General features: G+C 40.7%; 1 protein-coding gene across 2 annotated transcripts in view; it reads left to right on the top strand.

The window, feature by feature from the left end:
- The window catches only part of PTPN1 (protein tyrosine phosphatase non-receptor type 1), a 150,252-nt gene that overhangs the window by 121,880 nt on the left and 11,903 nt on the right, over window positions 1-16,469 (top strand). For both annotated transcript variants that reach the window (XM_070744628.1, XM_070744627.1), the window contains 3 exons: window positions 3,559-3,657; window positions 12,223-12,360; window positions 13,074-13,283. In XM_070744628.1, the coding sequence (XP_070600729.1) occupies window positions 3,559-3,657; window positions 12,223-12,360; window positions 13,074-13,283 (447 nt within the window). The remainder of the gene's footprint in view (window positions 1-3,558; window positions 3,658-12,222; window positions 12,361-13,073; window positions 13,284-16,469) is intronic.

The following is a 16,469-nucleotide window of genomic DNA, read 5'->3' as shown; positions in this document are numbered from 1 at the left end:
AGTTGCTGATATAGTCCTTGACTTATAGCCATAATGGAACCTACTTGTTATCATGTTATGACAGTTGTAATCAATTATCCCAATTGTACAGTCTTTTTTGTGGCACTTATTAATGCCATGGTTGTTTAAGCAATTATTTATTTATTTATTCAATTTTTATGCCGCCCTTCTCCTTAGACTCAGGGCAGCTTACAACATGTTAGCAATAGCACTTTTTAACAGAGCCCGCCTATTACCCCCACAATCTGGGTCCTCATTTTATCCACCTCGGAAGGATGGAAGGCTGAGTCAACCTTGAGCCAGTGATGAGATTTGAACCACTGACCTACAGATCTACAGTCAGCTTCAGTGGCCTGCAGTACTGCATTCTACCTGCTGCGCCACCGTGGCTCTAATATTGCATTGTTTGCAGTGGGGCATGTTTGCTGAAAACTGAGAATAAATGCCAGTTTTTAGTAAAAGCATTGTAAATGTCAGTCACATGACCCTGGAACGCTGCAAATAGCCATAAATATGGGCCAGTTGCTAAGTACTCAAAATGTGGTCACATATTTCCATGCTTTATAGTTTAACTAGTGTGGAAGTATGCAGTTCTACCTAAAAGAATTGACTTTAAACTGCTAATCTTTCCTCATTAGTTCTCAGAATTACATGGGTTTTTTTTGAAAGTGTGGGCAGTACCTAGGGAAGACTTCTTGGACAACTCTTAGGACAATGTTGTCCAGGGATTAAGGGTCTTTAGATCCAACACATCTGGAGGACATTCTCAGGAATGCTAATCTAGCATATGGCCTATTGTTATTAAGACCGAATCAAGCTGTCTACTCCTGAAATAGCACACTGTAGGAAGTGGTGTGCCACACCCTTCCTGTTGGTTGTTGATCACATCATTTTCTCTTTCCAAAGCTGCTTCCTCCGATAAAATCTTGCCCCCTAGGTACTTTAAATTATTAATCTGTTCTTTTGGCCCTGTTTCAACACTTTTCCTTTAATTTATTGGATCCGAGCTGTCGAAGATGATTAACATAGGGTTTATCTTCTCTCTTTGTGTGTGTGTGTGTGTGTGTATGTGTGTTTTTAACAGATCTGCATTATATAGAAGATATCTTGAAATACTAAGAAGCCACTGGTCCACAAATTGAGGAAGCTGTTCTTTAGTTTCACATTTTATTAAATCTAAGAGCATGAAAATTTCAGTACAGGATCTTTATAAAGAATCTCTATAGGCAACGTTTTAAAGTTCAAGAATCAGCACCCAAATGCTATCTCACAAAACTAATACAGTGGTAACTCTACTTATGAACTTAATTCATTCTGTGACCAGGTTCTTAAGTAGAAAAGTTTGTAAGAAGAAGCAATTTTTCCCATAGGAATCAATATAAAAGCAAATAATCGTGTGCTTGGGGAAACCATAGGGAGGGTAGAGGCCATGTTTCCTACCAGGAGATTCCTAGAGAGGCCCCACAGAGGCTTCTTCTCGCCTTTTCTGGCCCTGTTTCCTCCCAGGAGATTCCTAGAGAGGCCCTACGGAGGCTTCTCCCTACCTTTTCCGGTTACAGTTTTGGAGGTTCGGGTTTGTAAGTGGAAAGTGGTTCTTGAGAAGAGGCAAAAAAATCTTGAACACCCAGTTCTTATCTAGAAAAGTTCATAAGTAGAGGCGTTTGTAGGTAGAGGTACCACCGTATTTAGCTGGAGGTCTTTTGTACTGTAAATTATGTCACCTGTAATAATTCAGATCCTTCAACTGAATGGCAGGAGCCTTAGCAGAATTTGGATGAGCAGTGTTTGGGTCCACAATTTCCATCATCCCACTAAGGTGCATCGATGTGAGTTTAGCCCCAAAATTCTCATCGATACTAAGCTGGTTTTTATTAAGAGGGAAGATGGTATATAGGACCATAAGTGAGAGAAAAGCAAATCATTGTATCGTACATTATATTATAACCAGTGAGAGCAATGGATCACTTTTGTGAAAATCAAATCTTTATTACAATCATAGGCCATCATAGATTATATACATTGTTTCCCTGAAAATGAGACCCTGTTTTATATTTTTTTGAAACCTGAAATAAGCACTTGGCCTTATTGCCATGCACTCAAAAGCCCAATTGGACATTATCAGGGGGTATCTTATTTTGGGGTAAAGATATATATACGTAATCTCTTTTCCCCAAAATAAGATACCCCCTGATAATGTCCAATTGGGCTTTTGAGTGCATGGCAATAAGGCCAATATATATATTAATTGTTAATATATAATATTAATTGTTAATATATATATTAATTGTTACAAAAGACAACATTTGACATTCTAAGTGTCATTTGTAAATTAATGAAATGAATTACAGCCATTTCCTGTACAGTGTTCCCTCGATTTTCGCGGGTTCAAACTTCGTGAAAAGTCTATACCACTGTTTTTCAAAAATATTAATTAAAAAATACTTTGCGGTTTCCCCCCCTATACCATGGTTTTCCCCGCCCGATGACGTCATATGTCATCACCAAACTTTCATCCACCTTTAATAAATATTTTTTTAAATAAACTTTAATAAAGAAACATGGTGAGTAATAATATAAATGGTTGCTAAGGGAATGGGAAAGTGCAATTTAGGGGTTTAAAGTGTTATGGGAAGGCTTGGGATACTGTTCATACCCAAAAACAGTGTATTTACCACCGTATCTCTACTTCGCGGAAATTCAACTTTCGCGGGCAGTCTCGGAACGCATCTCCCGCGAAAATCGAGGGAACACGTAATCTGTTGGGTACTTTCAATTTAAGGATTACAGAATCTTCCAGGTTTACAGGAAAAAGACTTATCTTTGGGGTTTTTTTGCCATTGCTTATATTCTGATCAGTTTTGTATAGTTGTGCTTCAGTATGTCAGTGTAGTGCAGCTTAATCTGATGGAAAAACAAGAGTCTTTTGATTTAGGAGAGGGTTACTTTTAAAATAATGGGATAAACATCTAGGAGGAAAAGTAAATTGTCTCTAGTTTTCTTGGTCAGGCCAAGAACTGTTAAAAATTATTGAACTTCCTACCCATGAGTTTTAATGATTCCTCACGTCAGCAAATCAGAAGTGACACTAACTTCAGAATATAGGTTATCCTGCTGGGTGACCTCTTTGCCTTAAGAACTTTTCTGTCCCATCTTCCTTGCCTTCAAACGTTGGTGCTTCAATACTGAAGATTTTTCAAGAAGAGATATCATTTATATGAAATGATAACGACTCTTGTTTGAGCAGGGCAGCTTGTCCCACTCTGTTATTCTATTATTCTGTTATTCCTCTGGCTTAAATACAAAAAGCTTTGACCTATGTATGGTTAAATGTTGCAATCTGGCAACTTCAGAACAAAGCTAACTATCTTGCAATTGCTTGTTATTTGTTGTTGCTTCTAAATTGCCCCAATCTGGACGCCAGATTTTACAAACGTAGAAATATAAGCCACACTGTGTTGTATTTAGAATAACTAAATAAATATTGTTTGATCATATAGTATTCAGAAATTTGTGCCCTATGAATACTGCTCTTTCTTGAAAGTTCAGTATCTTTTTCAGGGTCCGCTTCCAAATACTTGTGGTCACTTTTGGGAGATGGTTTGGGAACAGAAAAGCCGTGGAGTTGTCATGCTAAACAGAGTGATGGAAAAGGGATCAGTAAGTATATATAATTTTTTACTCCTTTGGGATCATGGGTATGTACATTTTAAAAAATCTCGTAAAAATAGTCTAAATGTTTTTTGTCTAGGAAAAATGTTTCTTTTTAAATCACCCCACAAAGCATTTTTCTAAAGTAAAAGAAGTGTTCTTTAAGTAGAATGAAAATACAGTGATATCTTTCAAGTTCAGGACTTAAATTTGCCATGTAAACTCGATTATGTTTCATAACATTGTTATTGTTTCTTAAAGTAAAGCAGCCTGAGAATTCAGTGCAGCGTTAAAAAAGGTTTCTTCATCACCAGCACCAAATTTTCAGCAAATATTTGTATTTTGTATTTGCATTTATTAGATTTTATGCCGCCCCTCTCCGAAGACTCGGGGCGGCTAACAACAATATAAAAAGACAATGTAAACAAATCTAATATTAAAACAATCTTAAAAACCCCAATTTAAAGAACCACTCATACATACAAGCATACCATGTATAAATTCTATAAGCCTAGGGGGAAGGGACATACTATCTTTCAAGTCCTTCCCCAGAATCGCTATTTGCATGTGCTCATTTTGGTGCATGGAAATGTACCTAAACATTATTACTTTGTGCCAGCAAAGAAGTGTTTGATCTACAGTAATTGATTTTCATACGGAGGCATCATTTCTGCTTTTCTGGTCACTTGAACTATATTGAGGCCTTACAGAACTGACTAATGTAAATAGGATGCTGCAAACTAAACTAGATTTTTTATAGTCTTCCTTCTTTCATTATGTAATGAAAATCAAGACCTTACAAAGAATTATTTGACATAGTTCAGGAGCTTTATTTTAATGTTTAAAGCAGTTGTGCGTAGAACCTCTTGGGAAAGGAGATTTTAAGCCAAGAATGTTCACCTTCTATTTTTTAGTATGGAAGCCAGTATCTGACATGCAATTTGATGATACTTGGCAATGGAAGATCTCAGTAGCATGTGTTTTCGATAGACCTTTTTAGATCTGTATGAAAGCTTACTTCAAGTAGAAGTCAGTATTATGTGGAGCAATAGTTTTCAGTGTCATAAATCCACGGAATGCTGGCATTTCTCAAAAGCTTATTCCAGAAATCATTCAATAAGAAAAGTAATAATGAAAGCAGCTGTTCAATTCCTAAAAGTCCTAAAGTATAGAAGAGCCATCTGAAATTACAGAAGGGACACTACCAATTAATGTGCAATATACTGAGGTAGGTAAAGTAAAAATTGACACCATATGGCAACTTCCTAGGTTCTTTTAAGACAGTTTGTCTTCTGTTCTGAAATGCCTCTTTTCTCACTGCAAGACATAGTAATTGAAAATGTTGACTATGTTATAGGTTGCCTGGCCTGTGTCTAAAATGACCGTGCAGCAAATAACATGTCTAAAAAAATATTCACTATGTACAGGCATGCAAAGATTCCTTAAGTTGATAAGGAAAATGTTTCCCTGAAAATAGATTATTTCAGAAAGTGTATTGCATAGCTCAGTGTTTCCCAACCTTTTTTGAGCCGCGGCACATTATTCATATTTTCAAAATCCTGGGGAACACTGAACCGGGGGGGGGGGCGCGGGGGGGGCTAAAGAAAAGTTTGGACAAAAAAAATATCTCTTCCTCCATTTCACTCTATTTCTCCCTCCCTCTTTCCTCCCTCCCTCTTTCCATTGTATCTCTCCCTTCCTCTTTCCTTTCTATCTATTTTCTTTCTATCTCTCCCTCCCTCTTTCCATTGTATCTCTCCCTTCCTCTGTCCTCCCTCCCTCTTTCCTTTCTATCTCTCCCTCTTTCCTTTCTATCTCTCCCTCCCTCTTTCCATTGTATCTGTCCCTCCCTCTTTCCTTTCTATCTCTCCCTCCCTCTTTCCTTTCTATCTCTCCCTCCCTCTTTCCTCCCTCCCTCCCTCTTTCCTTTCTATCTATTTTCTTTCTATCTCTCCCTCCCTCGTTCCTCCCTCCCTCTTTCCTTTCTATCTCTCTCTCCCTCCCTCCCTCTTTCCTTTCTATCCTTCTCTCCGTCCCTCAGCGGCGGCAAAGAAGAAGGAAGGCATGCTGCAGAGGGCACCGAGGACAAGAGCGCTCGCTCGCTCCCTCGCCCTCTGACTTCCCTCCCTCGTTGCTGAAGGGACGAGCGCGGGCACGAGCGCACGCGGGGGCCCGTTGCAAGAAGTTTTTGTTTGTTTTTTTTCCTTCGCCCCGGCTCACGGGAGAGAGAGAGAAATAAAGAGCGCAGCCAGGGAAAGCGGCCTCGAGCCGAGTGCAAACTGCAGGATGCGGCAAAGGACTCCTTGCCAACCAAAAAGGGGGTGGGGGTGGTGAAGGCAAAGCCTGGGAGGCAGGGAAGGGAAGAGCGGGAGACCCCCAGACAGAACGGCTGAGGGGAAGGAAAGACGGAAGGAGGGAGGGATTGAGAAGCGAAGCCAGGGAGGGCTGAGAGAAAAGGGGAGCGGCGCGCGCGAGAGAGGGGGGCGGGCATTCCCGAAACGGACGGAGAAAGCCCTCTCTCGCAACGAAAGCGCTCCCAGCCAGGGGGCTGCGAGAGAGGGCATTCTCCGTCCATTTCAGGAAAGCCCGCCCCGGCACCCGCAGCGCCACGCCCAGCTGGAGCTTCCCTAGAAGCTCCGCGGCACACCTGGCTGTGTCTCGCGGCACACTAGTGTGCCGCGGCACACCGGTTGGGAAACGCTGGCATAGCTGATGATAATTTCTTCCTTTTCCTTTCCCTAATATCAACTCCCCATATTTTTTATATTGAATTCTTTCCCTATAGATTATGTTTATAAAGAAAACAAATTGTTCAAGATGAAATACATGCATATTATATATGCTTTTTCTTTATTGCATGGAAGTTGTTTATTATTATTATTATTATTATTATTATTATTATTATTATTTATTAGATTTGTATGCTGCCCCTCTCCGAAGACTCGGGGCGGCTCACAACAGTAATAGAAACAATATAACAGTGAAACAAATCTAATATTAAAATAAAACATATCTAAAACCCCAGCAATTTAAAAACCATACAACACATACATACCAAACATAAAATATAAAAGCCTGGGAGAGGATGTCTCAGTTCCCCTATGCCTGGCGATAAAGGTGGGTCTTGAGTAATTTGCGAAAGACAAGGAGAGTGGGGGCCGGTCTAATCTCTGGGGGAGTTGATTCCAGAGGGCCAGGGCCGCCACAGAGAAGGCTCTTCCCCTGGGGCCTGCCAAACGACATTGTTTGGTCGACAGGACCCGGAGAAGGCCAATTCTGTGGGACTTTATCGGCCGCTGGGATTCGTGCGGTAGAAGGCGGTTCCGGAGGTATTCTGGTCCAATGCCATGTAGGACTTTAAAGGTCATTACCAACACTTTGAATTGTGACCGGAAACTGATCGCGGCAGCCAATGCAGGCCATGGAATGTTGCAGAAACGTGGGCGAGTCTAGGGAGCCCCACGATGGCTCTTGCGGCCACATTCTGCACGATCTGAAGTTTATATCTCGGATATTAGTATTACAGTGGAAATAGCTGATTAAATAGTTTCTAAACAATCTAAAAATTGTTCAAGACCCTTGCTTAAAAACCAGATAATGATAGATCATGTTTGGTTAATTTCACTGCACTCAGTCCAGCACATACCTGTACATTTGCAGATTTAAAAAAAAATTCCAGATACTTTTTTTTAGTAAAGATGATTCATGAAGCTGATTGGCTAACATTTCATGAAGTTATACAAATCCCTTATCCAAATTTCAAAACAGATCGACATTTTTTTAAAAGACATTGCCCCCAAAATATTTTAAATACTGTTAAAAATTGTGCAGAACGTGTCACCATTTTATACTAGAAGCTTGGGGGGCAAGATTAAATTCATGAATGAGCCAGTATTGATTTAGTTGTCATGCAGGTCAATTAGTACAGGTGTTCCTGAAATCATAAATTCCTGGGCTTCATCCTGAAAACATCCAAGGTTGCCATTCTTTCTCTTGCAAACAATGGTTGGTTTGCCATTACAAAGTGGTATTCTTAGAATGTCGCATCTCTGGACCTCGTTAAAGTAGACGGTGAACCAGATTCCTTCTTTCCTTCCTAGGAAGGAAAGGATTCCCTCAATCTAGATGACTCTTTAGAAAGCCAGTTTGATGAAGTGGCTAAGGTATAAAGCTAGACATGGGAGATCATGAGTTCAAGTGCTTTCGACAAGAAGCCAGCTGGGTGACCTTGGACCATCAATCACTCTCAGCCTTAGGAAGAAAATAATGATAAACCACTTCTGAAATCTTGCCAAGAAAATTGCAGGAGCTTGTCCATTTACAAACAATAAAAACACAGTACAGTGTTCCCTCGATTTCCGCAGGGGATGTGTTCCGAGACAACCTGCAAAAGTCGAATTTCCGCAAAGTAGAGATGCAGAAGTAAATACACCATTTTTGGCTATGGACAGTATCACAAGCCTTCCCTTAAGACTTTAAACCCCTAAATTACCATTTCCCATTCCCTTAACAACCATTTACTCGCCATTATTACTGGTACTCACCATTGAATAAGACAGTTAGTGATCCTGATATTTATAAACATAATTATTTATTAACATTTTTTTTAATTTGCAAAAATTATTAGTTTGGCGATGACATATGATGTCATTGGGTGGGGAAAACTGTGGTATAGGAAAAAAACGTGAAGTATTTTTTAATTAATATTTTTTGAAAAACCGTGGTATAGGCTATTCGCGAAGTTCGAACCCGCGAAAATCGAGGGAACACTGTATATAAAAAATACCCACCCACCCACCAGCGACAACACACAATCAAATAAGCCATTTGATGGACGAAACTTCAGGGTCTTATAGAAGACTGTCAAAGTGGGCATCAGTCTAATATCTGCAGCGATAGCAATAGCACTTAGGACTTTACAGTCCTCTTTAAATGGTATACAAAGTCAGCATATTGCCCCCACCAATTTTGGGTCTTCATTTTACCCATCACGGATGTAAGGCTGAGTCAACCTTGAGCCTGGTAAGATTCGAATTGCCAAATTGCAGGCAGCTGACGGTCAGCAGGGGTAGCCTGCAGTACTGCATTCTAAGCACTGCACCACCATAATTCATAAGTTGTTCCAAAGAGAGGGAGCCACCATGGAGAAGGCCCTGCCAAATGTATCTCCTATGGGGACAGAACCTGCAGCATTCCTTGCCTCCCTGCTTTTGGTGGGGGGGGGGATGGTTGTGACTGGAAGAGATTGTCCCTCAGATAAACTGGTCCTTTTTCCCTCATGGTGGATATAGCAGCCATGCATGGGTTAATCCTGTCCACTCGATAACTGGACTGAGTCTGCCAAAGCATCAAATGTTGCTGTGGTTCATTCCTGGCTCCAGTTCGTTTTCTCAGTCACTCAGCTTCGGATCGTTGTGCTACAGCTCTTCATTTCTAAAGTGTTTGGAGAACCCTGGTCCGACCACATCTGGAGTACTGTATTCAGTTCTGGTCACCACACTTCAAAAGAGACATTGAAACTCTGGAGAAGGTGCAAAAAAGAGCAACCAAGATGATTAAGGGATTGGAAACCAAGACTTACGAAGAGAGACAGAGGGAACTGGGCATGGATAGCCTGAAGAAAAGGAGGGCCAGAGCGGACATGATAGCAGTCTACAAGTATACGAGGGGATGTCACAGAGAGGAGGGGATTACTTTATTCTTCAGGGCACCAGAGGGCCGGACAAGGAACAACGGCTGGAAGCTGACTAAGGAGAGATTCAACATGGAGATAAGGAGGAACTTCCTGACGGTCAGAGCGATCAACCAATGGAACAACCTACCAGCGGACGTTGTGAACTCCAACACTCTGGACATTTTTAAGAGAAGATTGAACTGCCACTTGACTGGTGTACTGTAGGGTTCCTGTTTGGGCAGGGGGTTGAACTCGATGGCCTTCATGGTCCCTTTCAACTCTAACAATAAATAAATAAATAAAATAAATAAATAAATAGTTTGTTGAAAAATAAGTGCCAATATTGATTGCCTTCTTACTGTGTGTTAGTTCCAATTTGACTGTCTGGGGAGGCAATTACAGCATGAGCGGCTGCTCGCACCAGAGGGGAGGGGGGCATGGCACAGGGGGCACCTGAGAAGGCGTAAACAGGGAGCCTGGGCCCAGATAGCCATAGGACATGTCATAGGATGCTGTAGGAGGGTGTGATGGCTGTAGCACAACAGAGTCTGCCACTTCGCTCCTTCATTCGGACTGGAGCCAGGAATCAACAACAACAATACTATTAGAAGCTTTGGCAGGTTCAGTCCAATCACCGAGCAGACAGGATTAACCCATGCGTAGCTGCTATGTCCACCATCAAGCATTTCAGGTAGGACCAACGCCCCTTCTGTAATGACAGTGCCCAGGTTCGCCTGGTGATCCACTTGCGGCCCTATTTGGACCGAGACTCACTGCTCATAGTCACTCATGCCCTCATCACTTCGAGATTCGACTACTGTAATGCTCTCTACATGGGGCTACCTTTGAAAAGTGTTCGGAAACTTCAGATCGTGCAGAATGCAGCTGCGAGAGCAATCATGGGCTTCCCCAGGTATGCCCATGTTACACCAACACTCTGCAGTCTGCATTGGTTGCCGATCAATTCCGGTCACAATTCAAAGTGTTTGTTATGACCTTTAAAGCCCTTCATGGCATCAGACCAGAATATCTCCGGGACCGCCTTCTGCCGCACGAATCCCAGCCACCGATTAGGTCCCACAGAGTTGGCCTTCTCCGGGTCCCGTCGACTAAACAATGTCGGTTGGCGGGGCCCAGGGGAAGAGCCTTCTCTGTGGCGGCCCCGACTCTCTGGAACCAGCTACCCCCAGAGATTAGAACTGCCCCCACCCTCCTTGCCTTCCGTAAACTCCTTAAAACTCACCTCTGCTGTCAGGCATGGGGGAATTGAGGCATTCCGCTCCCCTCCCCCAGGCCTATATAATTTACGTATGGTATATCTGTGTGTATGTCTGGTTTAATAATGGTTTTTTTTAATGTTTTGAAATTTATTAGATTTGTAGTGAATTGTTCTATTGTATGTTGTGAGCCGCCCCGAGTCTACGGAGAAGAGCGGCATACAAATCTAATAAAATAAATAAATGAATAAAATAAGATACAGGTAGTGAAACAGATCTAAAAGAAAAGTTATCTGAGTGCAGCATTGCCTCAGCTTTCTTTATGTATTTTTCACCATTACTGGTAACTTGGAGTAAAGTATGAAATTATAGAGAACTCTTTGGAGGAGGCTGCCAATGCCACTAAATAAATGATTGTGTGGGATACTCAATGGATAGGAATCATTATTTGTCACCATGAGGTACAAAAATCATACATGCAACGAATTCTCTTATATGTTATAAAGAAAAATAAGTTCACGGGCGGTTATAATTTCCTACTCTATCGTGCTGTTCAGGTTGAAAGGAAGAAAAATGTTGTTCCCTCTAATAATGAATCAACTTCTTGAAAGCATTTCTTTTGTGAATCCCATTTGATTCTGTTCCACAAAAGACCTTCAGTAATCATCCCACGCTTAATTATTTTTCATTGGTATTTAATGAGCATAATAATTAATGTCTTTGTTAGATGGTTAGAAACAAAGGAAGAAAGAATAAGGTTCTTGCTCTGGAAATAGAACACTAAAAATCCATAAGCAGTGAACATTTCCTTCTTAACTCCTGTTGAGTTATAATCCTAGCCAGAGAAATTATTTTGTCTTCTGCAGAATAACATTTAGAAAGGGCGTATTTCTTGTGACCAAAATGCATGTTACTTAGCGCAACCTAATTCCAGAATTTTCTAATAAGACTCCCTATTTTCTAGGATTAGATAGATATTTCTAACATATAATGATGCATTTCTTGGATTTCCTAGGAGATAATTTCTTTGAACATTAGTATGATTAGTCAAAGGTTTAGGTAATGAGCTGTTCAGACTTCATTTACAATAAACTATTGTAATCTTTAAACTATCCCATATGCCATCAAAATGACTTCATAAGAGGGGGATTTTTGAAACCAGGTATTACGATGTATCCTGACTGTCTTTATTGCAATTTTTTTCATTTGAATTGCAATTAAAACTTTGTGCCAGGTGAACATCTAGCTATTCTCCAAGGAGAGTCCCTTAAATCACTTGGATAACTTTATTGCCATGTCAGGTTTCTTAGTAACATACAGTATTTTGTAATCCCAAATAGATCCAGAAATTCACAATCTATTTTCGAGCAAAATTATTGAGATAGCAGTGGTGCACTAAGTAGTCGCAGTGTCTTAAAAAAATTATTGGAATTTTCCTTGAGTTTCAGCAGTTAGATCTTGGTTTGTTTCTATGTATGTCTATGCGAACATGCATACAAATGTGCCAATTTGTGCAGAGTTATGTAGATTGAAGGTATAATCTTGCAACGGTGTTCTCTAACTGTCACATATATTGATGATTTGGTGAGTGTATTTAGCTGTATTCTATATTTCTCTTTGTTAAATAATTTGCATGTAAGTCATGTTCTGCATGTAAGTCATGTTCTGCTTTCTACCCTCCAGATAAAATGTGCACAATATTGGCCACAAAAAGAGGAGACAATAATGTTCTTTGAAGATACAAACTTCACATTGACTTTACTATCGGAAGATGTAAAATCCTATTATACAGTCCGGCGATTAGAACTGAAGAACCTCATGGTGAGTGTGATAAAAAGCAATGGGTGCAGCATTGATCTCTTTATTAAAACAGCTGATGTTTAGCAGCATAGTTGATATTAAAAGTCTTAGGTTTTGGATAGCATTTCATTCTAATTTTGAATGTTGCTCATTTTCAGGATTATTATTCTATGAAGTGGGAATGGCATTATCACCATCCTGCTGTTAACTCCCTGCAACTTTTCACTTGTTAGGCATTTTCCAAAACATAACACAGTGGTTCTCAACCTGGGGGTCAGGACCCTTTGGGGATCAAACGACCATTTCACAGGGGTCGCCTAAGACAAATTTCCTATGGTGTTAGGAACTAAAGCTTCTATTCTGGCGCTTTGGAACATATTTTTAATATCCAACCAATCAGGCGTTTACAGTGGGTGTGTCCCTCTGACCTTCCTGCCAATCAGCTTAAAGCTCTGTTGGGAGAATTGGCTCTAGACTTATGTTTGGGGGTCACTACAACATGAGGAACTATATTAAGGAATCACAGCATTAGAAAGGTTGAGAACCACTGACAATCACTGTTGTGAGCCGCCCCGAGTCTGCGGAGAGGGGCGGCATACAAATCTAATTAATAATAATAATAATAATAATAATAATAATAATAATAATAATAATAATAATAATAATAATAACAGAATGCTTCCCACTTCCAAATTGCAAAGGAAGTTCCATTTTTCATCTTTAATTTATTACAGACAAACGAAACGCGAGAAATTCTACATTTTCATTACACAACCTGGCCTGACTTCGGAGTCCCGGAATCTCCAGCTTCATTCCTCAACTTCCTGTTCAAAGTGAGAGAATCGGGGAGCCTGAATCCTGAGCATGGGCCCATTGTAGTGCATTGCAGTGCTGGAATTGGACGATCAGGAACTTTTTGTCTGGTCGATACTTGTCTTCTCTTGGTAAGAATGGCTGATAGGCACCGCAGGAATTTGGGTTGGTTATCCGGTTGGTTCAGGGCAAAAGGCCTTTCAGGAACTTTTTGCAATGCACTTTTGTTTCGATCACAATTATCCTTAAGATTTTTCTTAATATTGATTGTTTCCTGGTTGTTTATTTGACCCCTATGACAATCATTAAGTGTTGTACCTCATGAGTCTTGACCAATGTATATTTTCTTTTATGTACACTGAGGGTATATGTGTCGCGGTTTGTGAGTGATTAAAGTCCGTTAGAACCTTAATCCCGCGGAGTCAATGGATTAAAGCCTTTAGTCATTTGTTCAAAGAAAATATATTTATTGTAAAAACAGAAATAAAACATGTCTCGAGTGACAACTCAAATATACGTCTTTACATAATGGAGGATAGAAAGAGAAGAGGGTTAAGAATGAAGAAGAAGGAAGTGAGCTGGCAGGATATTACATCATAATAGGAGGATCTTAATAAAGCACACACAGTTAACTCTTTCATTACTGAATGTCTCTGCCAGGCTGTCAATATTCAGCGTGACAATATGCACCAAGACAAATTCCTTGAGTGTCCAATCACACTTGGCCAATAAAGAATTCTATTCTATCCTATGCTTCTGCAATAAAGGCTGCTGAATGGAGTAGGAACCAATATGGAGAATCTCAGATTCTTTTCAGTTTTGATCTTGAAGAAGGAAAGGCGGGAAGGGGAATGAAGAGACCCCAGCAGGAGGGAGGAACACAAAAACCATTTTTTTCCATAAACCTTTTGAGACCTGCAGCCTATTCAGTGCTGTGTTTTGACATCAAAGCTGAGCACCAGCAGAATATTAAATAAACAGAAGTGTTGACTTCTATTCGTCAATTCCTGCCACCCATTCTTTCCCAGCACTGCTCTTTTCTTGCTCCAATAACAGTGTTTCTATTAATTCAGGCAATGTTTGACATTAGTATCTTTATTTTTTATTTTTGTTGCTTTAAATTTTAAGCTGCTTCCATGATTAGCTCTCCAGGACTCTACATTTTAGTACCAGCCTATTTAAAAGCCTAGTGGGAAATACATGCTGCCCTAAATCAGCAGGACTTATTTGGAAGTACATCCTGCAACATTTGGGGAAAAAGCAACATCTCAGCAACAATGCAGAATGCAGCTGCGAGAGCAATCATGGGCTTCCCAAGGCATGCCCATGTTACACCAACACTCCACAGTCTGCATTGGTTGCTGATCAGTTTCCGGTCACAATTCAAAGTGTTGGTTATGACCTATAAAGCCCTTCATGAATATCTGCGAGACCACCTTCTGCCACACAAATCCCAGCGGCCGGTTAGGTCCCACAGAGTTGGCCTTCTCCGGGTCCCGTCGACTAAACAATGTCGGTTGGCGGGACCCAGAGGAAGAGCCTTCTCTGTGGTGGCCCCGGCCCTCTGGAAGCAGCTCCCCCCAGAGATTAGGATTGCCCCCACCCTCCTTTCGCAAACTTCTTAAAACCCACCTCTGCCGTCAGGCATGGGGGAACTGAGGCATCTCCCCTTGCCTATTTAGTTTTATGTATGGTATGTTTGTGTGTATGCTTTTTAAATAATGGGGTTTTTAGGCTTTTAATGTTAAATTGGTATTTTAGACTTTTAATATTAGATTTGTTATTGTATATTGCTTTATCACTGTTGTTAGCCGCCCTGAGTCTGCGGAGAGGGGCGGCATACAAATCTAGTAAACAACAACAACAACAATAATAATAACAATAATAACAATAACAACAACAACCCTTAATGTAAGACCCATTGTGTTCAGTGGTGTTTACTCAATAGCATTTAGGATAAGGGTAATTAGGATTGCAGCATGGGGGAATTAAGATTCCTTCTCCCCCTAGGCCTTTACAATTGTATGTATGGTATGCTTGTATGTATGTTTTGTTTTTTATATTAAGGGGTTTTTAAATTCGCTTTTAGTATTGGATTATTACTGTATATTGTTTATGATTGCTGTTAGCCGCCCCGAGTTTTCGGAGAGGGGCGGCATATAAATCCAATAAAACTAAACTAAACTAAATGTTGCCCAATACATTCCTTAGATGAATTTCCTATCACAATGTACTCCATGCTGATATGATTAAATGTCTAAAAAGCAGGGACTTTGGATCTTTGTATCCCCAAAAGTTTAATATTTTTTCCTTTTTTGCTATTCCCTTAGTAAATTTCTAATTTCTAATCCTTGTGGCTGTAAGGAATATAGGTTCACAGGTTGCATGAAGCCATTATTATGCTTAAGCATGATTTACTTAATACATCTTGGTTGGGCGGATTTACAGATAACCATTTTGTGGTTTATTGTAGGATGTGACTAAATGGCACAGCTAAAATAGTATTAGCAGAAGTAATACATGGCATCAGACCAGAATACTTGCGGGACCACCTTCTGCCGCATGAGTCCCAGCGACTGGGTAGATCCCACAGAATCTGCTTTCTCCAGGTCAACTAGACAATGTCGCTTGGCGGGGCCTAGGGGAAGAGTCTTCTCTGTGGGAGGCCCGGCCCTCTGGAATCAGCTCCCCCTGGAGATTCGTACTGCCCCACCCTTTTCGCCTTCTGTAAGAGTCTGAAGACTCATTTATGCTGCCAGGCTTGGGGGCACTAGAACTGCTCCCTGGCCAACAAATGTGAGCTAGTTGACTGAATGGGAATGAGAGTTTTAATTGGTTTTAGATTGTTTCTTTATAGAGTGGTACCTCTACTTACGAACTTAATTAGTTTTGTGACGAGGTTCTTAAGTAGAAAAGTTTGTAAGAAGAAGGAATTTTTCCCAAAGGAATCAATGTAAAAGCAAATAATTGTGGGATTTGTAAAACCATAGGGAGGGTAGAGGTCCTGTTTCCTCCCAAGAGATTACTAGAGAGGCCCCACGGAGGCTTCTCCCCACCTTTTCCGGCCCTGTTTCCTCCCAGGAGATTCCTAGAGAGGCCCCACGGAGGTTTCTCCCTGCCTTTTCCAATTACAGTTTCAGAGGCTCGGGTTTTTAAGTTCTTGGGTTCTCAGGTTCTTGAGAAGAGGCAAAAAATGTTGAACACCCGGTTCCTATCTAGAAAGGTTCATAAGTAGAGGCGTTCTTAGGTAGAGGTACCACTGTATTTATAGGCCATCCCAAGTCCTCGGAGAGGGGCGGCATATAAATCAATCAAAT

The sequence above is a fragment of the Erythrolamprus reginae genome, chromosome 3, assembly GCF_031021105.1.
Source record: "Erythrolamprus reginae isolate rEryReg1 chromosome 3, rEryReg1.hap1, whole genome shotgun sequence".
NCBI lineage: Eukaryota > Metazoa > Chordata > Lepidosauria > Squamata > Dipsadidae > Erythrolamprus > Erythrolamprus reginae.
The sequence above is the reverse complement of the archived record's forward strand: the minus strand, read 5'-3'. Positions and strand labels throughout refer to the sequence as shown.